Source organism: Microtus pennsylvanicus, chromosome X (genome assembly GCF_037038515.1).
Source record: "Microtus pennsylvanicus isolate mMicPen1 chromosome X, mMicPen1.hap1, whole genome shotgun sequence".
Classification (NCBI taxonomy): Eukaryota; Metazoa; Chordata; class Mammalia; order Rodentia; family Cricetidae; genus Microtus; species Microtus pennsylvanicus.
Window position 1 is genome coordinate 30,735,189 of NC_134601.1, and position 24,558 is coordinate 30,759,746.

Genomic DNA, 24,558 nt, shown 5'->3' on the forward strand with positions numbered 1-24,558 from the left:
CTGTCTTTGATGGGTCTCTTATGGCAGGTGTATTGACTTTCTTTTGCCTCCTGGTATTGCTGTAATATTTCTACAGAACAGCAGAGGGTACTGTGAATATATCCTGATAGAAGGTGTGAACAGGAAGAAAAATATTTGCTCCTGCTTTGGTTCATATTCTAGGAAAGTTTCTCAGAATGTGATTATCTTTTTATTCTAAGCTAAAATAACGAACATAATTTTCTTCCTTAGGATAACTAACTTGAATCCCCCCCCCTTTAGTCACAGTTCTTGGGATAGAACCCAGGACTTCATGCATGGTAGATAATCACTCTACCACCAACCCCTCCATTTTACTTTGAAAGAGTCTTGCTAAGTTACTCAAACTGAACTTGAACTCCCTGTAGCCTAGGAAGGCCTCAAAATTCTCCTCCCTCAGCCTCTCTAGTAGTAGCTGTGATTATAGGCCTATGCCACCAGGCTCAGTGTTGTAGGTTTTTGTTGTTGCTGCTGTTGTTTTTGTATAGGGAGATGATGTTAAGTCACTAGCAGTTGATGAAGACTATCAGTTGTTTCCATGAGTAGTAGATAGGTTGTATCTGGGCTTTGCTTTCACTATACATCCATGGGAATCATGGCCTTTGAGGAAATAGTCTGATGTGAGGCTTTTTGATAATAACTATGAATCAAATTTTATTGACCCATATGAGATCTCACTGTAAACTCAGTGCTGTGCTTCAGTTTAGTGAGATTGCTTAGAAGGTAGAGCTCACAAATGTGTGCCCTTTCTATTGCATCAATGGCAAATACATAGCTGGAGAGTATGATGGTGTCTCCTGTTGATATGGGAAAAGCAATGTTTATGAACCAACCATTCCTTGTATTCTTTCAGGAAAAAATATTGTGACTTTTTATATTTCATTTATAACCACATTGTTTTATTATTTTGTTATAATAGATTTCTGAATTAAATAGCGATCAACAAATTGTTTACTAGAACTTATGTTTAAGTTTCAGGTTTCCTTTTCTAACTGAAAATAGATTTTTCTTTGACAATACATCCCAACCATATTTTTCCCCCCTCCACTCCCCTAGATCCCCCATACCTCCTCTCTCTCAATATTTCCCCTCCATTTCCCTCTTAGAAAAGGGCAGGGCTCCAAAAAGTATCAGCTAAATGTGACACAAAATACAATAAGACAAAGCAAAAGCCCTCATATCAAGGTTGAACAAGGCAACCCAATAAAGGAAAAGAGTCCCAAGAGCAAGCAAAAGATCCAGATACACTCCAATCCCCACTGTTAGGAGTCTCACAAGAACACCAAGTGTATGAACAGCCATAACATACACACAAGAGTACCTAGCTCAGACCCATGCAAGCCCCATGCTTGCAGTTTCAGTCTCTGTAGGCCCATTTGAGCCCAGCTTAGTTAGTTCAGTGGGCCATGTTCTTCAATCCCTCTGACGCCTACAGTCTTTCCTCCCCATCTTCTGTGTAGTTCCCTGATTTCTTAGGTGATGGGCCCTAATAGAGAAGTCCAGTTTAGCTTCTTCCTCTGTATAATGTCTATCTGTATGTCTCTGCATCTGCTCTCATCTGCTGCTGGTGACTGGACAAGGCACCAATTTATGAGTATAGCAGAATGTCATTAGGTTTCTGTTTATTTGTTTGTTTGTTTGTTGCCAGTGGTGTTTGATTCTGGCCTAAGTCTCTGGGCTAGCTAGTCTCAGGTTCCTGGTCATTCAGGCTATTTCGCTATGTCAAGTTAAACCAGACATTTTTTGGCCACCCCACAAGTTCTGAGCCACCATTGCCTCAGCACATCTTGCAGGCAGGCCGGTCGTAGGTGGAGGGTTTTGTGGCTGGGTTAGGGTCCAGCTTTGTCCTTCTGTAGCTTATAGAGTACCTCCTCATGCTAAAGGAGTTTCAATTTTCTTATTTTGTGTTTTTATTTTATTTTATGAATGTGGACGTTTGCAACTATAAGTGCCTATGTGAAGGTTAGAGGACAAGTTTTAGGGGTTGGTTCTTTCCTTCTACCATGTGGGTCCCAGAATCAAGCTCAAGTTGCCAGGCTTGGTGGCAAGCTCCTTTATCTACTCATGCATCTTGCTAGTCCAAGAATCAATTTGTTTTTTTAGGTCTTGTATTTTGTTTGTTTAGGTTTGGTTTTTGGAGATAGAGTTTCTCTATGTAGTCTTGGCTGTCATGGAACTTACTCTGTAGAGCAGGTTGGCTTTGAACACAGATATCCTCATGCCTCTGCCTCCAAAGTGCTGGGGTTAAAGGCGTGTGCTGCCACTGCCTGGCTAAGTCTTGTATTCTTAATGCCTTGAAACTACTTTTACATTTGAACATTTGTGTTTAGCCACATCCAAAGATAATATCTTGGTGAAATTTTCCTTCTTCTGAATAGTAAGGGAGTTATGTTTGTGATTTGTTGAAGAGTATTCTAGGTTAAAAGGAATAGCCATAGCGTCACCTCTGACATTTGGTTTTGCTGGCTGTCATATAGAGCATCTATTTGTTCAGGATGTCATCCATTCTGAATATACAGCAGTTCCAAAGCAAACATAGATCTAATTCTAGAACATCCACAAACAGACACTGGCTAGGCTTAGAAGACAGAATTGAAGGCAATAACTGTGTTCTGGAATCAGCTTGTTCTGGCTAGTAACAGATGTTTCTATCCATTTTTTTAAAATGTCATAATTAATGACATAACAGTGGTACACTGAAATCAGTCATAGTAGTGATATTTACATCATCGCAATTTGCAAAGGCTGCCAATAAAGCCTCGTGGAATCTTTCTGTGAAGAGCAAATTGTTTAATACTTATTAGTGCATCACTGGCTGAAATGATTAACTCACTCACCAAATAGACTTGGCATGTCTTTCTAATCCTGGAACTAGTACTGGCCTAGGCCTTCAGAGTTTTTAGGGGCAAAAGCTAGAGAAATAGCCCATTTCAAATCCATGCTTTTTAAACTGAGTAAGAAAACAGCTAAGTCATTTGAAGGATAAAGGGCCAGAATGGGGCTGAATTGCCATTCAGTTTCTCGCATTTATAGAAGTGTTGTCTAACAGGCTGATTCCAGGTGCTAGCCATTTACTGTAAGTAAGAAATATAGAATCTTTTGTCACAGGAACAATTTCTCAAACAAGTACCTTCCTGTCCATTCATGATGAAGGGACGAGAAGAACAAAAGAAGTCTTCAACTTGAGTATACTCTGGCAGTGCCTCGACTCGGCAGGCGCTGATGTAGTTCATGTGTATCTATCCCATTTCTGCAGATTCTCTTTGCTTAATGACTGTCAAAACACCATATAAATAGACACTGATATTGAAGATGCCAATTTCCATCAACTCTATGTTTTTCTATCTTTCTTTGAACAAAAAGTATTTCCTGTACTATTTTTTAAAGATTGCCTCAAACACCTGGGTTTTAGTGTTTCTTTTTTGACTTTCAGAGCACTTAAGAAAACTTAGTGACTTTAAAGATGCTTTTGACGACAAAAAAAAATTATAAATAGATATAGGGATATTTTATTAAAAGCATTTTAAAAATCAAGCTTTCGAGTAAAAATTAAACAAAAATTATGAACAAAGCTGTTTACAGAAATATAAATTACCAAAAAGGAGAGGGATTTTTTTTAACATTTTTACTACACAGAAATAACATATATTTGAGGAAATGCATATGCTACCCTGATTTAAACATTGTGTATATGTAGTGAAATGTAACCAAGTAACCTTTAAATTACTCATTTTTGTATTTTCTGTCCCTGAACTGAAAGAATCTTATGCTTTATGTATCAGTCAAACAATTCAAATTTAAAAGTTAATAAACACGTAAACATAAATGCACAACTAAAGCTATAATACAGATGAAAGCAGTATATCAATGTTGGTTGAGAATGCAAAATGAATGCTCATTCATATTTTATTGGTGGATAGGACTACTAATTGATAGTCATTTAATTAAAAAATATTTGGCAAATCTTTCAAAACATAAACTCTAGTTAGCTTTGGAACATCATTCTTCTGTGACTTTTTCTATTGAAATATGTTCGTATGAACATTATATATTATGTACACATAAATATGGATATTCATTTTAAGATTGTCTTTGTGGTCATTAACTATTCTTATGGATGGTTTATCATGCCAGTTATGGACTAAAGAGGCAATGGCATACTTTGTGTTCATTATAAAATATGAATTAGGTTTATTTGTACTAGTGTATGAAAAACTTTATCATATGCTCCGTAAACATATTTTCTAACAGTAGGTATTAAATGACATCATTTGATCTAAAAATTCTATATCACTTTTCTCTGTATCGTAAATGAACATTTAACAAGAGAGTACCACTCTGTTCTTAAACTATATTGTAAAATAGTTTTAGTTGTATACTGTTCTTCAAAATTGTGCTCCTCTACCAACAGCATATGTTGGAATGTCCACTGTTTCTTCCCATTTTACTTTGCAAAATCTACCTACCTACCCATGGACCTTCCCATCCATATACTGAACTACTTATCTCCCTACACAACTAATCATGTTCTTATTGTTTGTTTACATCATTTGTTTTTAAATTTGTAGAAGCAATGTTTATTTTTCACCAAAAACAAAAAATTAACAAATAGGATAAAAATGATAAAATTAGAGAAGATATAAAGGAAAATACTGCAGCATAGACCTTATTCAAAACCTATAGGTAGTGAAGGCACTGCCAGACCCAAAATAAGGCAATCTGATGGAAGATTATGAAGTTTATGTGATGAAACAAACCCTTAAATTCTTTCTTTCAACTCTGAAATGCCATAGAGACTATTCAGTATTGTCATTTAAGTGTTTGACAATACAATGGCTCAGGCTTAGATCTTACAGTTTATAAATATGGGAGCTTGAATTTATCATTCTACTATACTGAATTCAAGCTCATGTGTAGGTGACATGACAAAATTCCTAGATATTCATATGTTTCCTTTAGTGTCCAGAGGAACATGTGTGAATTATGCCACAAAACTACGTCTGAAAGAATATAGGCAATCATAATGCAAATAGTTATGCTGTATTAAGACCTACATCCACAACATAAAAGGAAGCACATTCATTTTAGAGTTATGGAGCAAAATTGCAAAGGTGTGATGGCATGTCTCAGTGAGAGACATTATTGGGATTACGTCAGAAAAAAGAGGTAGGTTAAGAATTTGTAAGCAGGGCTATTTTCAGTTTTGTGACCTACCTGTTGCATTATAGATATATTTTTTTGTTTTTTATTTGTTTAAGAGCAGGCTTCATTATTTAGCCTTGACTGGCCTGGAGCTCATTATGTAGACCAGGGTGGCCTTGAACTCAGGGAGATCCGTCTACCTGACTTCCAGCTATTGGGATTAAGGGTGTATGCCATAAAGCCTCACTTATTAGATATACTTTATCAATAATATTTTCTTTATCCTTATCACCCTAACCTGTCATCTTTCACTACCATTGTCATCTTTCATCTGGACATGTTCTGTAACATCTTCCACAACGGACTTCTGACCAGACACTTTCCTATCTAGTTAGGAGGGGAGCCAGGACTTAAGACAAGGCCACGTCAGTTTGTGGGCACAGTTTGTGTTGCTGGTTTCTGAAAGATCAAGAAAGTACCAAAATATCACTTCCTGGCTTTATTATCTACTTGCTTTAGTTTCATCTTTTACAGGTTTCAGCAATGTCTTTTCATTATTACCCTAATGGCCACCATGCCAACACACTGCCTATGATAGACTGTCTGTTTTTGAGAATGCTGTCCTAGTTGCTCTGCATCTGCTTATGATTCATTCTATGTAAGGAGCTGGAGTAATATGTCTCAAAATGGAGATAAGAGAACTACTTTGCATAAAACTTTTGTTTGCTGATTCTCTCAGGACAAGATAAGACGTAAATTTTTTGATCAAGACTTATGATATTCTATGGATCCTGACTACTTTATTTAACCATGCAACACAACCTTTATTTGAATTTTAAAATTATTTTATTAATTATTTACATATCAATTCCAGTTTCCACTCCCTCCCCTCCTCCCACTCCCTCCCCCTTCATTTTGTCTCAACCCCATTCACTTCTCAGAGAGGGTAAGGATTCCCATGGGGAGTCAACAAAGTCTAGCACATTGCTTTGAGGCAGGACCAAGGCCCTCCCCACTATATCTAGGCTGAGCAAGGTTATTTATTATGTACACAGTGTTCTGCCTGCATCTACCCCTGCAGGTCAGAAGAGGGCACCAGATCTCATTACAGATGGTTGCCAGCCACCATGTGGTTGCAGAGAACTGAACTCAGGACTTTTGGAAGAACAGGCAGTGCTCTTAACCTCTGAGCCATCTCTCTAGCTCCCTTTATTTTAATATTAACAGAGGTTCAGTTATTACATTTTTCAAAACTTAAACCAAGTGTACCTTTTTGAAACAAGATTACTTAACCATCATATACTAGAATGGGTCTCTAAGCTTCTCCTGTATCTCCTTTTATTGTGTACTATAACTATAATTAAATATTAGTGTTGGTTAATTGTTGAATGTGTAATTTTCTCAATAGACCACTATCTGTGTAAGAACAAGGTTATGTCTGTCTTTGTCACAAAATTATAGCATTTGTGACTACTGGAATATGTAGTTTATTTTCAGTATATATTGAGTGAGTCAGATTAAGAGGTACTCAGATGGTCTAATGTGTGGAGGGGAGGGAAATAGCTTTTTGAGTCTCTGAAGTAATCCAGCACTTGGTTCCTGAGTGTGATAATCAATAGTTTATTTCTGATCATACAAATACCTAGGAGTCCACTGGTAAATTTGGGAACACCAGTCAGTATTCAAGCATGGATGGACAGAGAGCACAGAAGTTCACACTCCTAGTTGAGATGTTGCAGGTTCTCAGCAACTGCTAAGGGATGGAGAGTTAGTTTTATTTTTTTCGAAAAACAAACTCCCACTCAATAGGTGTCCATGCTTAAGTGGTCAATCTTATACCCATATTGACAGGCACTAAATAGAAACACATATCCCAAATATTTGCTCTTTTATTAAAGCTATCTGGAACAAAAAATTAAGAAATGTAGAATTTGTGGTCTTCAAATCCAATTACAAAGTAGTTGGTTACCCCAAACAGTACTGTCACAATGGACCCATGGAAATAACTTTTATATTTATATTTTTATTTTTATTGATTCTATTGAGATACACCCTCTCCCCTCGCCTTCCACCCTCTCCCATGGTCCCCATGCTCCCAATTTACTCAGGAGATTTTTGTCTTTTTCTACTTCCCATGTAGATTAGATCCATGTATGTCTCTCTTAGCGTCCTCATTGTTGTCTAGGTTCTCTGGGATTGTGGTTTGTAGGCTGGTTTTCTTTGCTTTATGTATAAAAAACACTTATGAATGAGTACATGTGATAATTGTCTTTCTGTGTCTGGGTTACCTCACTCAATATGATATTTTCTAGCTCCATCCATTTTCCTGCAAATTTTAAGATGCCATTAGTTTTATCTGCTGCGTAGTACTCCATTGTATAAATATACCACATTTTCCTTATCCATTCTTTTATCAAGGGGCATTGAGGTTCTGGCTATGACAAAGAATGTTGCTATGAACATAGTTGAGCATCCTTTGGATATATACCCAAAAGTGGTATTGCTGGGTCTTGAGGAAGGTTGTTTCCTAATTTTCTGAGAAATTACCATACTGATGATATCCAAAGGGATTGTATCAATTTGCACTCTGACCAGCAATAGAGGGGTATTCCCTTTACCCCACAACATCTCCAACATAAGTTGTCATCAGTGTTTTTGATCTTGACCATTCTTACAGGTGTAAGATAGAATCTCAGAGTTGTTTTGATTTGCATTTCTCTGATGACTAAGGATGTTGAGCATTTCCTTCATTTTAGAATCCTCTGTTGAGAGTTCTCTATTTATGTTGGTACTCCATTTTTATTGGATTATTTATTCTTTTGATGACCAATTTCTTGAGTCCTTTGTATATATTAGAGATCAGCCCTCTATTTGATGTGGGGTTGATGAAGATATTTTACCATTCTGTAGGCTGGAATGTTGTATTGTTGACTATGTTCTTTGCCTTACAGAAGATTTTCAGTTTTAAGAGGTACCATTTATTAATTTTTTCTCTCAGTGTCTGTGCTACTGGGGTTATATTTAGGAAGTGATCTTTTGTGCCAATGCATTCAAGTGTACTTCCCACTTTCTCTTCTATGAAGTTCAGTGTGGTTGGCTTTATGTTGAGGTCTTTGATCTATTTGGACTTGAGTTTTCATTCTTCTACATGTTGATATCCAGTTATGCCCACACCATTTGTTAAATATGCTCTTTTCCAGTTTATATTTTTGCTTCTTTGACAAAAATCAGGTATTCATAGGTGTGTGGATTAATATCTGGGTCTTCAATTTGGTTCCATTGGTCCTCCTGTCTGTTTGTATGCCAATACCAGGCTGTTTTCAGTACTGTAGTAGAGTTTGCAGTCAGGGATTGTAATGGCTCAAGAAGTTCTTTTATTGTACAGGATTGTTTTGGCTATTCTGGGTTCTTTGCTTTTCCATATGAAGTTAAGTACTGTTCTTTTGAGGTCCGTGAAGAATTTTGCTGGGCATTGCATTGAATCCGTAGATTGCTTTTGGTAAGATTGTCATTTTTCTATGTTAAGTCTACCTACCCAAGAGCATGGGATATCTTTCCACTTTCTGGTGTCTTCTTCAATTTCTTTCTTCAAAGATTTAAACTTCTTTTCATAAAAGTCTTCCCCTTGTTTGGTTAGAGTTACTCAGATATATTTTATGCTATTTGTGGCTATTGTGAAGGGTGATGTTTCTCTGATTTCTTAGCCCTTTTATCATTTGTGTAAAGGACGGCTACTGATTTTTTTGAGTTAATCTTGTATCCTGCTACGTTACTGAAGGTGTTTATGAGTTGTAGAAGTTCCTTGGTAGAATTTTGGGGTCACTTTTGTAAACTATCATATCATCAGCAAATAGTGACAGTGTGACTTCTTTTCTGATTTGCATCCCCTTGATCTCCTTTTGTTGTCTTATTGCTCTAGCTAGGACCTCAAGAACTATACTGACTAGATATGAAGCAAATGGATAACCTTGTCTTGTTCCTGATTTCAGTGGGATCCCTGTGAGTTTCTCTACATTTAATTTGATGTTAGCTATTGTCTTGCTGTATATAGCCTTTATTATTTTTAGGTATGTTCCTTGTATCCCTGTTCTCTCTAAGACCTTTATCATGAAGGGATGTTGTATTTTTCGAAAGACTTTTCAGCATCTGATGAGATGATCATGAGTTTTTTTTTTTCAGTTTGTTTATTCGATGGAAATATCGTGTCTGAGTGATCAGTATTGTAGTACTCAGAATCCACAGCTGAATAAAATTGTTGATACTTTTCTCACCCCTAAAGCCTGCATAGAATATAGTAACACTATGTATTCTGGTCAGTGGGGTAGAGATTTCCAGATTAATTTCCATAATGTTTGTACTTGTGCTGTATCCTCAGTGTGTGGTTACTTTAGCAACACTATTTCTGTTTTATAATTCAGAAAAATTTGCCAGCTATTCATCTGGAAGAGAATAAGTATCTCAAATGTGTAGTGAACACAAAAATTAAGCATTCAAAAATACAACCCAACTTTAAAAAATGGATTGTGGATAGAAACAAAGAATTCCCCAAAGAGTAAATACAAAGATTTGGTAAACATTTTCAAAGTGTGCAACAATTTTAGTTATGAGGGAATGCAGATAAAACTTTTTGATTTTCCATACACTCAATTCACAATGATTATTGATCAGTAAATGATGACAAATGCTGATGGAGATGTGGGGAAGGGTGAGACCTCATTCATGTTGATGGAAGTGCAAACTGGTACAGCAACTACAGAAATAAACATGGAGGTTTCTCAAAAAACTAAAAATCATTACATCACTCCTTATCGTATACCTAAAGGACCCCATACTCTGAGACAGTGATACATGCAAATCTGTGTTCATTTCTAATTTGATGACAATAAAATTGGAATTGTGTAAATGTCCTTTAACTAAAGGATGTATAGTGAAAATATTGTATAAACATACAGAAGTATTCAGTTACCTTAAAAATATTTTTTAAATTTGTTTTTTTTAATTTTTGACATTTAATATAATTGCATCATTACCTCTTCCCTGGGAAGTGTTTCCTGATAGCCAGCACCCAGAATTGTGTTCTATAGGCGTGGCCAAGTTTGTACCTTTTTCTGGCAGTCAAACTTGCTAGTGTAGGAGTCATCCAGGTGCCACTGGTTTTGAAGGCATGAAGGGGTCATGGTGATCAACTGAGGCTTGGCCCTGTGAAAGGGCAGGAGAAGCCATTAATGAAGGTGCAGCCTCACTAAGAGTTGAGGTTCTTGGGTCATGCAGAAAATTTGAGGCTTGGTACCATAAAGAGAGCCAGTGAAAGGCTATTGGAGAAAATGCTGTCCAGAAACAACAGAAGACCCCAGCGTTTTGGAGATTCCAGTACCACGGAATGACCACAAAGAACATCAGTGGGGAGTGAAGCCTGCCTTAGCCTAGAAGATGAGTTAGTGTGGATACAGAAGGCAGAGCTGGATACTACATCTAGACTGAGCAAGGTATACATTCAAAGAGAAGAGGTTCCCCAAAAGCCAGTACATGCGGTAGAGATAAATCCTGGTGCCACCGCCAGTGGCCCCTCAATCTGCCCCAGCCATACAACTGTCAACCACTTTCAGAGGGACTAGTTTGGTTTTATGCTTGTTTCATCCCAGTCCAGCTGGAGTTGGTGAGCTTTGATTAGCTCAGGTAAAGTGTTTCAGTGGATGAACCCTTCATGGTCTTGATCTCTTTGCTCATATTCTCATTCCTTCCACTCTTAAACTGGACCTTGGGAGCTCAGTCCAGTGCTCCAATGTGGTTCTCTGCCTCTGTTTCCATCTTTTGTTGGACAAAGGTTCTCTGGTTATATTTAAGATAATCATCAGTCTGACTGCAGTTCAGGCACCCTCTCCTCTATTGCTTAGTGTCTTAGCTGGAGTCATCCTTGTGGATTCCTGGGAATTTTTCTAGAGCCAGGTTTCTTGCTAACCCCATAATGGCTCCCTCAATCAAGATATCTCTTTCCTTGTTCTCAAATCTCTCTTTCCTCCATCTCGACTATCCCATTCCTTCAAGTTCTCTTCAACCCTCCCCTTCTCCCATTCTCTTTCCCTTCTCCCCTTCCTTTTCCCCCTGCCCCATGCTCCCAACTTTGTCAGGCGATCTTGTCTGTTTCCAATTTCTAGGTGGGTCTATATATGTTTTTCTTTGAGTTCACCTTATTACGTAGCTTCTCTAGGATCATGAACTATAGACTCAATGTCCTTTATTTATAGCTGGTATCCACTTTTGAGTGAGTACATATCATATTCATTTTTTGGGTCTGGGTTACCTCACTCAGGATAGTGTTTTCTAATTCCATTCATCTGCATGCAGAATTCAAGATGTCATTGATTTCTTTACCACTGAGTAGTAATCTAATGTGTAAATGTGCCACATTTTCTTTATCCATTCTTCAGTTGAGGGGCATCTAGGTTGTGCTTCAAAGTACTGCAAAACCTCAGTTGACTAGAATGTAGAAAGGAAAAAAATATAAGGATTAATGGTATTAGAAAAAATTTTTGACATCATGATAAACTTCAAAAGTTCTTTTTAAGCTACTCCCACTAGATTCCTGCTGAAAAAGTTAAGTGGATTAAAACAGAAAATTGAAGTTCAAGTATATGATATGCAGTCAAATAGCTCTGATTAAAGTGAAGTAAATAAAAAGCAGTCGCTAAAAGTTAATGGTGACCTTAAGAGAACGCCATGATCTAATTGTCCTTTCTTAAAATGTCATTTCTCCTTTCTCCAAAATAAACTTGGTGACTATTTTGATATAGTATGGAAAATCCACAAGGTGCTAATTTCCCACAAGATCTATAAACTTCTATCTTCCATTTCTAAGAAAAGCTAGCAGAGTCCCCCGTACATGGCAAAACCTTTACTTTTAGCTCTCAAAATGTTTACTTCTTCATCTCTTTGGTATTCTTACAGTCTAGAACAATTCTGTTCTTTTTTTTTCTTTGATTATTTCCTTTATTCTGAGTCCTTTCTCTCATCATTTAAAGTTTGTTTACATCTCTTATTCACCAAATGAAAAATAACATTATTTCTCCAAACCTATTTTGTCTCCAGTCTAATGATGAACAAAACAATACTTTATTTTTAAAAGTCAATTTTCTCTGATCCCGTGCTTCATGTGTGTCCCATCTCTCTTTCCTAGCAGCCAGACTTTGTGTTTTCTCTCATTGTCCCATTCTCTTCTGCTGCACGTATGCTTAATAAAGTCTCTTTCTAAACTTGCGGCTCTACTTACCGATTTTGGAAAATTTCTCCTGTCTAAAGCCTTTTTCCCAGAGGAGTATAAAGGATTATTCTGAGTCTTGATTCACTTTATGCCCCCATATTTTTTAACCTAGTTGTTATCTTTAAGGTATATACATGATTTTTGCCTCCCTGTCTCAACAGAGATGCTGATATTTCATAGGAAATAGCAACAACCATGGGTTCAGGGGAAATTTTTCTTTGTTTAATATTCAAGTATAGTTGGTCTTCTATTTGCTGCATTCAGTGGTACTTGGAATAAACAAACAAGCAAAAAAAAGCCAATAATTTTTACCCTTAAAATACAGGCATACCCTGTAGGCCTTGTGGCCTAAGTTTCAGATGATGAAAACAAAGCAACTCTCAAAGGAAAGTGAATAACTTACTTTCTCCTCAATGTTTTTAATTGTTATTTCTACAGTGTCCTATATGGCAATGCATTCTTTTGAAAGGCCACCTAAATGCCTTAATTAAAAATGCTTTCTCTCTATGAAACACCAACAATTATCTGGACTATCAGCAAGTCATAAGCCTTCTTCTGGTGAAGGATCTCGCTTTGATGCTAATGGTTACTGACTTACGGTAGCAGTTAATGTAAGTTGGAGTGGCATATGGCAATTTCTTAAAATAAGAGCATGGCAAAGTTTCCTACATCAATGGATTCATTCTCTTTGAAAGATTTCTCTATAGTGTGCCATACTGTTTGACAGCACTTTCCCAACAGTGGGACTTCTTTCAAATTTGAATTTTTTCATAGCCTACCGCTGCCTTTTCTACTACATTTGTGAGATGTTATACATCTGTTGTCATTTCCACCATGTTCCCACTGTGTATAACAGGAGTAGAAACCACTAATTTGTTTCTCATCCATAAGAAACAGCTCTTAACTTTTTACCACGAGATTGTAGCAATCCAACCACATCTTTAGGTCCCAGCTTTAATTATAGCTGTTTCTTCCAAAGCTATAGTTACTTCATACACCAAATGACTAAATCCCTCAGTTATCCATGAAGGCTGGAATTAACTTCTCTGAAACTCCTTCTAACAGAAGGGCATTTAATCTACTTTGATTTTGGTCTCTTTCCTTGGGTCACTGATGTTTATAGTGGTATCTAAAAAAATAGATCTTTTCCAGGAGATGTACATTTTTATTTTCTTGTATCCATCAGAGCATCATTATCTATTGAAGTTTTAGTCTTTCCACCTATGCTCTGCAGTCTTTGATCCAAGAGCTGTGGATGCATGTGGTGGCAGGCACAAGAACAATGTTAACGCCGTTGCATAACTTCCTTGGAACTCCTAGGTGACCAGTTGATTTGGCAATTGACAATACGATTTTGAAAGGTTGTCCTTGTTTTTCCTAGAAGTAGATCTCAACAGTGACCTTAAAATACTCATTCAAACATACTATAAGCAGATATATTATCCTCACTTCATTAAGGTGTATAGAATCCTTTGGAACCTAAGGAATTTCCTAATGGTAAATTAACGCTGTCTTCTACTCAGAGTTGTTGGCTACACTAGCTCCTAATGGAAAAATCAGACTGACTTCTGAAGCCTTGAAGCCATATGTTGACATCCTCTCATAGCTATCATTCTTAGCATTACTTCTCAACCTGATATGCATGGAAAAAAAGAAACCTCAACTGAGAAATCACCTCCATTGGAGTGGCCTGTGGGTATATCTAGTGGGCATTTTCTTTATTGCAAATTGATGCAGAAGGGCCAAGCCCACTGTGGTCAAGGCTCCCTTAGGCAGGTGGGTCTAGGCAGTATAGGGAAAGTAACTAAGCAAGCCAGAAAACAGCATTCTTCCATGGTTTCTGCTTCAAGTCGTACCTTTAGCTCTTGTCCTGGATTCCCTTGAAGATGGACTGTTTGTACGGCAAATAAAGCCCCCTTTTCCCCAAGTGTCATCAATGATTTATCTGAGCAGCAGAAACAAATAAGAAAAACCAACAAAACAAATGAACAAAAAGCCAAAAGTAAGACTCCACCCAGGTGAGTCCTACATGGCATCTTCTCTCGATAAAAGCCTCTTTCTTTAGCATATGTTGTAAATCTGTTGTTTAGTGTAGTCTCCTTCACCCATGATTCTGGCTACATCTTTTGCTTCTGCATAATTTACTGCAGCCTCTGCACCAGCACTAGTTACTTTACCTTGCAATTTAATATTATGGAGACAATTTCTTCACTCAAATCTGAAGAACTAGTCTCTTCAAGCGTCAACCTTTCTGTCTGCAACTTCCTCATTTCTTGCAGCTTTCACAGAACTGAAGAACAGACGCCTCATTCCAGATGACGCAATTGGCTTATGGGAATGTTATGGCAGTCTGGTCTTCTTTCCAGACCATTAAACTTTCTATATTTCAGCAAGAAACCCTCTCACAGTCATATCACTCGTGGAATTCACTGGCATAACATGCTTAGTCTCCTTCAAGAACTTTAACTTTGTGTTCATAATCTGTCTAGCTGGTGCAAGAATATCTAGATTTTTGTTTTTTATTTAAAGTGAGAGACTTGGGACTATTTTCTTTGAATTTCATTATGAGAAGCCACTGTGGGATTATTATCTGGCCTATGTTCAATATTCTTGTGTCTCAAGGAATAATGGTACCCTAGGGAGAATGACTGCTCTGTGTAGCAGCAAGAAAATTTGTCAATTAACTTTCTTCTGTGGCCACAGTTCATGGCACCTCACAAAAATTCCATTATCATCACAGATCACTAATACCAAATCACTGTAACTGAAATAATAAGAAGGAAATATTATGAGAATGGCTAAAATGTTACAGAGAGGCACAGCATTAGCACATGCTGGTAGGCAAATGGCATGGGTGGGCTTTGACTTGATTGGTACAGGCTTACCACAGACCCTTAATTCATAAACATTGCCGTATCTGAGAAACACAGAGTAGAGTGCAGTATAATGAGATATCCCTGGCCAGTAGATTGGAATGGTTATATTGAATCTAGATTATGCCATGCAATGGTTTCTTTGCATTTTGTATTCTCTATGAAGGTAGTTATTTGCTCTTCTAGGCGTCATATTAATTTGCCAAGGTTAACATGCCCAGAAAGTGTAATGTTCACCTTAATGTAAGATTATAACATTTCAGTTGTCTCAGGATAATTTAAACTATGGTGTTGTCACAATCCCCAAATTTCGGTGTATTTACAATAGTCGTAATTCTCATTTATGTAGCATTGTGACAGGAAGCTCTGCACAGTGACTGGTCATTATACAACTCAAGGTGACAGAGCAACCATCATGGGGAACTGTACCAGCTGCAGTTGCATAAAGATAGCCATATAAGGCATCGCAGGGACAAATGAATAAGTGGTGTGGCCTGAAATTTTTACTTGCAGGTAGTTGGCCAGAACCATTTCCATGACTCCACCACTCACAATGAGGCCATAAAGTACAACAAGTGCCTAAAGTCAAAGAGCCATAAATATTAGGAGAGCAGCCGAGCAATAGTGAATATATAGCCTGAATGGGCCATCTCCTATGATCAGATGGTGACTACCCCAGTTGTCATCAGAAAACCTTCACCCTGTAACTGATGGAAACAGATGGAGAGCCCTACAGCCAAACATTAGGCTGAGCTTGGGGAATTCTGCTGAGGAGAGGGAGGAAGGATTGCAGGAGCTAGAGGGTCAAGGTCATCACAATACAATCCACAGAAACAACTAACCTAGATCCTAGAACTCACAAAGTCTGAACCAACAACCAAGAAGCCTGCATAGGACTGACCTAGGCCCTCTACACACATGTGTAGCTCAGTCTACTTGTGGGTCTCCTAACATTGGGAGCAGGGGCTGCCCATAATGCGTTGTCTGGCTTTTGGGAACCTATTCCTCATACGAAATTGCCGTGCCCGACTTTAATGCAAAGGAAAGTCTTACTGCAACTTGATATGCTAGGCTTTGGTTTTTTAATTGATTTTTATTGAGCTCTACATTTTTCTCTGCTACCCTCCCTTTCTCTCCCCTTCCCTCTTCAACCCTCCTCCAAGGTCCCCATGCTCCCAATTACTCAGGAGATTTTGTCTTTTTCTACTTCCTATGTAGATTAGATCTATGTAAGTCTCTCTTAGTGTCCTCATTGTTGTCTGAGTTCTTTGGGGTGGTGATTTGTAAGCTGGTTTTCTTTGCTTTATGGAGTTATTTAGTAGTTTCTGAGAAAACAAGTTTCTAAGTACATTTAAAGTGTATCGAATATTATCACATTGCCTTCCAAAATGCTGTATAATAATACCATTATTAGTATATAAAACTGTAAGCTACATATTTGGAAGAATATTGATACTCTTTTGATCGAGCAATGTGTTGGACAGTGAATGATTTAAATATTACATCGAAGTGATAATGATTCACTTTTTGTCTGGATAGCATGCAAGACCCTTTGCTTACTACTTTTCAGTTTGCTGATGGGAACAACTGTAAAATATTACTAAGCCCTTTCACGTGCATCCTTTTCGGTCATATATTAATTGTCAGACACAATTACTTGGCTACATCCAGCTGAAAAGGAGTGTTACAGAAGTGAAATTTTCATTTTTTGAGGACTGTGCTAGACGTTAAAACCTGAGAGTTGTAATCAAATTGCCACTGTTTGAAAAGAAGAATTTCTATGCCATACATGTTGAGTTATTACAGTTTAGTCCCCGAGTGTCCATCTCTTTGTACTATGTCTCCTTTGCTCTCTCCCAGCAGTGACTGTTTCCTTCCTTTTAACTTGTCACCATTTGTGCCGTATGCTAACATATTGGATGTTCATTTTTATTAGATTTTTTTCTCTTTCTCTCTTTTAACTTTTATATATCTCTCTTCTTCTCTATGTATATTTTTCTTCCCATCTGTGTCCTATCTCTGTTTATTCCTGTCACTTCATTTTCCGAAATTTGTATTTCTGGCTCTGGGTTTTCGTCTCCATGTCTCTTTTTACCTCAATTTCCAACTACTAGAGTTATCAACAGAGTCAGCTGTCACTTCATGCAGCTGTTTTCAAATGATAGAAAGTGCTTGAGGATAAGATAGATAGAAATGAAGAGAATAAGAATTTTCATGATTGGTTCAAAGTTGAATGAGATAAGTATTGTGGTCTTGTTGGTAAGTCTTATTGTGAATCAGCTTTGCTTCCTATAAATAGAATTTTATGAATATTACTGTGTCTCTTCTTTCTGATTAGATATTCAATATGGCCTTATCACCCTCTCTCTCTAATCATTAGATTTCATTGTTGTTAACAACAGAATTAGAAAATGTCAAGGGATTGATATAACAAGTTTTTAAATTATTTAACTGCTTTGTGTATTTGTATATATGTAGGTATGGTCCACATATTCATAAGAATAGATGATGGGAAAATGCTGTGATGATTCCAAAATTTCCCTGATAGTAATATTATGAGAATTCCAATGTGTTCTCTAATGATATTTTCAGTCTGCATATATCCATAAATTAAGCTTGTTCTAGTTCCAGAACTACAATATGAGCACAAACTACAAACTCAATATGTCTGGCACTTTAAGCAGGAAGAGAAGCAAGTGTTGAAGGCAATTTGCAAACTATGCCCGGATGTCACCTGAGAATAACATCATCATTGCAAATCATCTGTCAAAAGATTTAGTTCAATTACATTCTATTACATTCTTAAAGACTCTCTAGTCAAGAGAGTACTACTTATATCAGAATTTGGTACTCTAAGGAAAGAAATAGTAATGAATTCATTAGCCATTGTCCTACCATCTTCCTCCTTTACAATTTTGCACATGGGTTTTGGGGGACTGGGGTTGAGTGCCAACCTAGGGAATCAATGAACACAAAGCTCTCTTGGGGAATATAAACTATAGGAGTAAGAAATATTGCATATTTAAGACAATAGTGGGGAGAACAGACTATTTTGGGGAGAGAGGTAATTTCTAAATAATTGGATAGGAGCAAAATTGCCATCATAGTAGGTATTATGTATGCTCCTATACACTTTCTTCACACAACAGTAAGCTGGTTGTAAAATCACCAAGAGGAAAGTTATAATGCAGTAAACCTTAGATTTCCATGGGAAAGCTTGAACTGCTTCTGACACTTTTATTATTTAAACAGATGTGTGGAGCCGTATGGTTGGAGCCCACTGGTCAGTCCTAAGACATTCCTTGATCAATGATGATATTTCAGGCTGACTGCTGCTGCAGATGAACACTGCAAGGAGATTGATTACACTGGCCTTTCTCTCTGACTGTATGAATTGGCAGTTTGGCAGATTTTCTCTTCTGAGGGGAAATCTGAATCACCCGTTGAACATGCTGCAAACTACGTCGCTTACTTTCTTTGCCGTTACCATTTAACATATTAGGCTGATCTTCACTGCCTTCCCTTCGACTAAGTGCTGTATTAGTGACGCTTCTCTACAATGGGGTTATACCTCCTAATCCTCAGGATACGAAGCTTATCATCTTGTGACTTGTTTTGGCATTGAAAGTCAAGGGAAAATAATTTATTACTCATTAAAACATCTTGATTTGATCATACAGACATAAAGTCAAACCCCCCCTTTCTATGATTTTATAATGTCATGGTTTTGGCTAAGTCACAACTGTTATTTTCTTAAAAAGTAAAATGATGTTAATGCCCAAATGAATTTTTGAAAGATCACAATACTACATAACAGATTAGTAATACATGTCTGAAATACACAAATCCTCAATAAATTCCTAAGTATAAAATGCAGTTTACCACAGGCTCTTGAAAAATTATTGTTAAATATATATATATATATATGTGTGTGTGTGTGTGTGTGTGTGTGTGTGTGTCCAGGTCAGTCTCTTAATCCTCATTGCTCTTAAATGAGTGGTGAAAGAAACGAGAATGCATGAATTAATTATGGGATAAGCTTATTCTATTCCAATGATGATTTATCTAATTAAAGTCAAATAGTAAATATTTTCTTTCACCAAGAATAGAGAAAGATAATTTAAAAGGTAGAAATATTTCTAGGCTGCTTTTAAATACTGAGTTATCAGTTACTGGATATATTCTATATATTTTGGGAATTTAAGCACATGACTATTTGCTGAATGAATTCTTAAAGATTCTCCTAAATAATCATTGTGGCTCACTAATTATAAGATATCAAAATCATTAAATAGTCCTTTCTGGGAAAGTTAATGTAACTTTTAGATAGCTCTCAGATAGAAACAGTGAAGATACAATTATAGCTATAATAGCTTTGGAGTGGGATAGCGTTGTTAGATCTTATAAATTTAACCAGCATAGTTAAACTGGTAAAGCAAAAATCAAAGCTGAGCACTGCAGGAGGAGTTAAATCAGACGTGAGGCATTTTTTTTTTTAATCAAGGTCACTAGAAATTATTGAAGTTTTAAATAGGAGCCTTTAGGGGGTTAGTGAAAAACCTGGTACTAGGGAAATTATTAGGAATTCATAAGGATGACCCCAGCTAAGACCCTAAGCAATAGTGGAGAGGGTGCCGGAACTGACCTTCCTGTGTAATCAGATTGATGACTGCCTTAACTGTCACCATAGAAACTTCATCCAGCAACTGATGGAAGCAGATGCAGAGATCCACAACTAAGCACTGGGCCTAGATCCTGGAGTTTAGTCATAGAGAGGGAGGAGAGATAATATAAGCAAAGGGGTCAAAACCATGATGGGATACCCACAGAGACAGCTGACCCAAGCTAGTAGGAGCTCACTGACTCCAGACTGACAACTGAGGAACCTGCATAGGATTGAATTAGGCCTTCTGGATGTGGGTGACAGGTGTGGGGTTGGGCAGTTTGTGAGGCCACTAGCAGTGGAACCAGTATTTACCCTAGTGTATGAACTGGCTCTGTGGAGCCCATTTCCTATGGACAGATACCTTGCTGAGCCTAGATATAGGGAAGAAGGTTTGGTCCTGCCTCAAGTGATGTGACAGACTTTGTTGACTCCCCATGGGAGACCTCACCCTCTCTGAGGATTGGATGGGGGTGGGGTGGAGAGAAGATGAGGGAGCAGTAGGAAGGGAGGGAGAGGGAACTGGGATTGGTATGTAAAATAAAGGTTGTTTTTAAAATAAAAAAAAATTAAAATGAATAGGAGGGAAAGGCAGAAGAGCTAGAGAAGGCATGAGGTCCAGGGAAAGTTTGGAATTCTAAAACAAATACCCTCTTCTGAGCTGGACATTTTGTTGCAATGATCTATGGAGAATGAATATATTGTATATACTGAACACTTACAAGTCTTTTCAGATGTTTTGTTTGCATTCTTCAATAGGGGGACACTTAAGACACATGTTAAGTTTCAGGATGCTCATTTGAAAATGCTGCTTGCGAGTGGAATAGTGGGAAGGCACACAAATGGAGCACACACCAAGGACTGACTCCACTTCTTAATGGAGCATAGCAAAGAGTGAGGGAACAGAACGTAGAACTCTTACACGTGATTAACGGTTACTCATTACACATTACTAATGTAGCATTTACATTTTACCTCCTATTCTGGTCATGCTGCATTTATATCAGAAAACTCAATGGCAGGAATAAAACCGAGGAAGACTTCTGCAGAGTAACTATAGAGAGGGGCAAGAGATTATTTATAGGGCACTAGTGGTGTTCATGAAAATAGGAAATAAGTTAGAGATAATATGTGGAGGATCATATTTTAGATAAAAGATTATTTTAAACAAATGAATAATGTCTTTAAAACATTTTATTCATTTGAAATCTTGAACACTTAATCATATCTGCATAGGGCTTGTGTTCTACTTGTTAAAGTTTTATTGATTATCAGCTTTGTGTCAAGCTCTATATTAAGGGCTGAAGATACAATAGGTAATGACTAAGTGACTTCCCTTTTGAAGGACACCTTATAATAGGCAAGAGGTATACAAAGACAAGAAAATGAGTGAATGTAACTGAATCGTTAAATGTTTCAACTTATTAGAATATGAAAGATTATTACTTCCCTATTAGGTGCCTCTTGCTATGTTTTATTCTACTTTTCTTTACCTTCTGAGAGACAAAAATATTGGTAAGTATGTCAGTGTGATCCTGTAACTTTTCAAGATGTTGGATAAGCTTCATCCAACACTTTAGGGCCTTTGTCTCTATTAACACCAAACCACTATTTGATAGCAATATAATTCCCTTATCACCACCAGCCTAAACATATGATGCTAGTGTCTCGGAGTCTGTGAAGGTGTATGGTGTTCCCTTCCTCTTCTGGATACCCTTGTCCTTTCTTTGATGTCTTGGAAAGAGATTGTCTAGGGAAGAGCAATGGGGAAACAAGACATTAGGTATGGTGTGTCTCTTCCCTTTGTTTGGACATAATTGCTTTCCTTTGCACACTGAATAATCATATAGTTTCTATGATAGCTTGGTGATGAGTGGCTTCCCCAAATTTCTCCACTGGGTGTTGGAATGATAGACTGTGAACGGGTACCATCCTTTAAGTTTCCTTCCCTGTGCACACATCTGGCTTCTGGCAAGAATAGCCAATTTATTGACACTAACTTGGACATTTGGATGCAAATTTTGTCTTCTCTGTGCTGGGAGTAGACAAAAGTAGTTTAGTCCCCTTGTCATCTAGCAGTTTCCAGAACTCTGTGTCTCCTAGGATTCTTCATCCCTGTAGCAGGGTTGTAGAAGTCCAGAATATATGATAATAAGTAGGGGTGAACTCTTGTCCTCTTGCAAAGGTAATCAACTCCTTCTCCTTAGCAGGCCTCTTTGTTTATTAGTGATTCAGGAGCATTATAACAAGGAGTTAGCTATGTTGGTTTGCTGAGCTAGTAGCCACACTCTGGAAATTTTCTGAATTTTCTATATCAAATGGATATTTGAGATGAATTCTGGAAATATAGAATCACAACCAGTACTTCATATCACTCTGATACTTTTATAATTTGGTAAAGTTGGTTCCTTCAAGTACAGATCAATTTAAAAAAGAAAACAAACCCAGGGGTTCTTCCATGTTTTTTATTTTGATGATCACTATTTTTCACCTTTCCACCTTCTTTGCCATCTTCTATCCTGGGTTGATGATAAACCCTGTGTGGCACAATACCTCCCATCTTCTGATGCTTCAAAATTAACTAAAGAGTCTTAGCTCACTTTGGGCAAAACCATAACATACTTTTTTTTTCCAAAATACCTTTGATAGTGCTGGAGAGTTCTCCCTTTTCCTGTTAAGAACACTACCCCCTTCTAAGTTCACCTTATTTTGTTTGTTTGGTTGGCTGTTTTTTTCATCTGTTTGTCTTTGTTTTTAAACCTTTTCTTTCCAAATGCTGAAGACTTCGTGCTATTCAGTTTTGAATGTGTCACTGCTGTATAAACTGTCATCTTGTCACAGATGTGACAAGAAAAGAGCTGTGTGTTCTGATGATTCTAATGAAGAAGGTGAACAGTCCTATAGGACATGGAACTCTAGTCTGAGGTACGAAGAACAGTAGTGAGACCCGTTTATAGGGAAGGGAGGGAAAGAAAAAACAAAGGAGAAAAAGAGTAAGCAAGATAATCATAGTTAAAATTTATTAGTCTGATGAAGTCTGGAAGTCTGACACCTGTAGGATATTTGGAAATTAGCTTCATGAAGGTAAGGGAGGATTAGCTCAGGGTGAAGGGATGGATGAAGGCATGCAGGCTAAAGGCAAATGGCATGAGAAATAAATGGTCTTAATCTATAGCCAAATGAGAAAATCTAGTAATTGGGCCATAACCAAAAAAAAAGAAAGAAAAAGAAAAAGAATGTGATGAAGGAAGTTCAAAGAAATAACCAAAGAGCCTATCTTCTTGTTCTCAGATATAGCCAAAAGGACAGAATTCAGCTTTCATTATACATCTAGTTGAAACCATTGAGAAGTTTTATGCTGAGAACTGTCACAAGATTTAACTCTGTGCTTTTAAATGTTCTCCCATTTCCATAAACATAAAGCCCGATGTCAGTAGATTATTACTTCAACACTGGATCTTTGAAAAATACACTAGAATCTTGGGTATCTCTTATCTGAAATGCTTGGAACCAACAATTTTCCATATTTAGGACTTTTAGATTTTTAGAATCCTTTTGTAGACTTTACCCATTAAACATCCTGAATGGAATTTCAGAAGATTTTAGATTTTCAGATTAGGACATCATTTTATAGATGCAGTTTCATTGAGGCAAATGTGTGTTTGTGTGGTTTGTTCTCTGAGGTTTTCTGTCCTTCAAGGTCCCACAGCCATTTAGCCCCCCAAAAATGCACAGAGGTCTACATTAGTTCTAAACTAACTCTTACATTAGCCCGTTACTCTTTTCTATGTTAGCCATATGACTTGGTGCCTTATTCGGCAAGGCAGTCACATCTTGCTTCTTCTGTGGCTTGGTCATGACTGCAGAATAAGCTTTCCTCTTCCAAGAACTCTCCTGTTCTCATTGACCCCCCCCCCCCCGCCCTCTAGTGACTGCCTGGTTGTCCTGCCTATACTTCTTGCCTGGCTACTGGCCAATCAGCATTTTATTAAAATACAATTGACAGGGTACAAACCATTGTCCTACAACTGTGGTTCAAACTTTATTTTCTTTTGTTTTGTGTCTCAGCTGCCAAAGAACGTGAACAATGAAGTTGCTACTTCTTCTGGCCCTGGTGATCTGTTCTGCAGTCAGTACAAATTTGAAGATGATATCAAAAAGAAATTCTGGTAAGTTGCTGTCGACTTCCTGCTATATGGTCAAAATGTGTTGTTTTTTTTTTTTTGTGAACATTCATCGGCCACCTGTGTCTTTAGCGAGGAATGTCTTTAAATTGAAGTGCTTGCATTCTAGTCTTCTGGAAAGCAGCCAAAATAAAAATGAAGTTTGTTGCCTACCACTGAGAAAATGTTTGGAAACCAGTGAAATTTTGTTAAAATTCAATGACCAGTATACTCTCAGCAGACTACAAAATATTAAAGGGTTATTTAGAGTCGGTTACATTTGCTGGTGAGTAACCACCTGGGAGCAAACATTTATAAATCAGAAGAGAGGATGTCCTTAAAAAGTATCCATCCTGTGCCTCGTGATTGGATGTACAGTGATATACTTTAAAGAGATGCTTTTGAAAGTTAACAGTGAGCTTTAGCTCTCCATATCTGAAC

General features: G+C 37.4%; 1 protein-coding gene across 1 annotated transcript in view; it reads left to right on the forward strand.

Moving 5' to 3' along the window:
• Il1rapl2 (interleukin 1 receptor accessory protein like 2) overlaps positions 1-24,558 on the forward strand; it is a 1,189,456-nt gene that overhangs the window by 46,941 nt on the left and 1,117,957 nt on the right. Inside the window, exon 2 of the mRNA XM_075958150.1 lies at positions 24,023-24,123. Coding sequence (XP_075814265.1) covers positions 24,042-24,123 — 82 coding nt within the window. The 5' untranslated portion in view covers positions 24,023-24,041. The remainder of the gene's footprint in view (positions 1-24,022; positions 24,124-24,558) is intronic.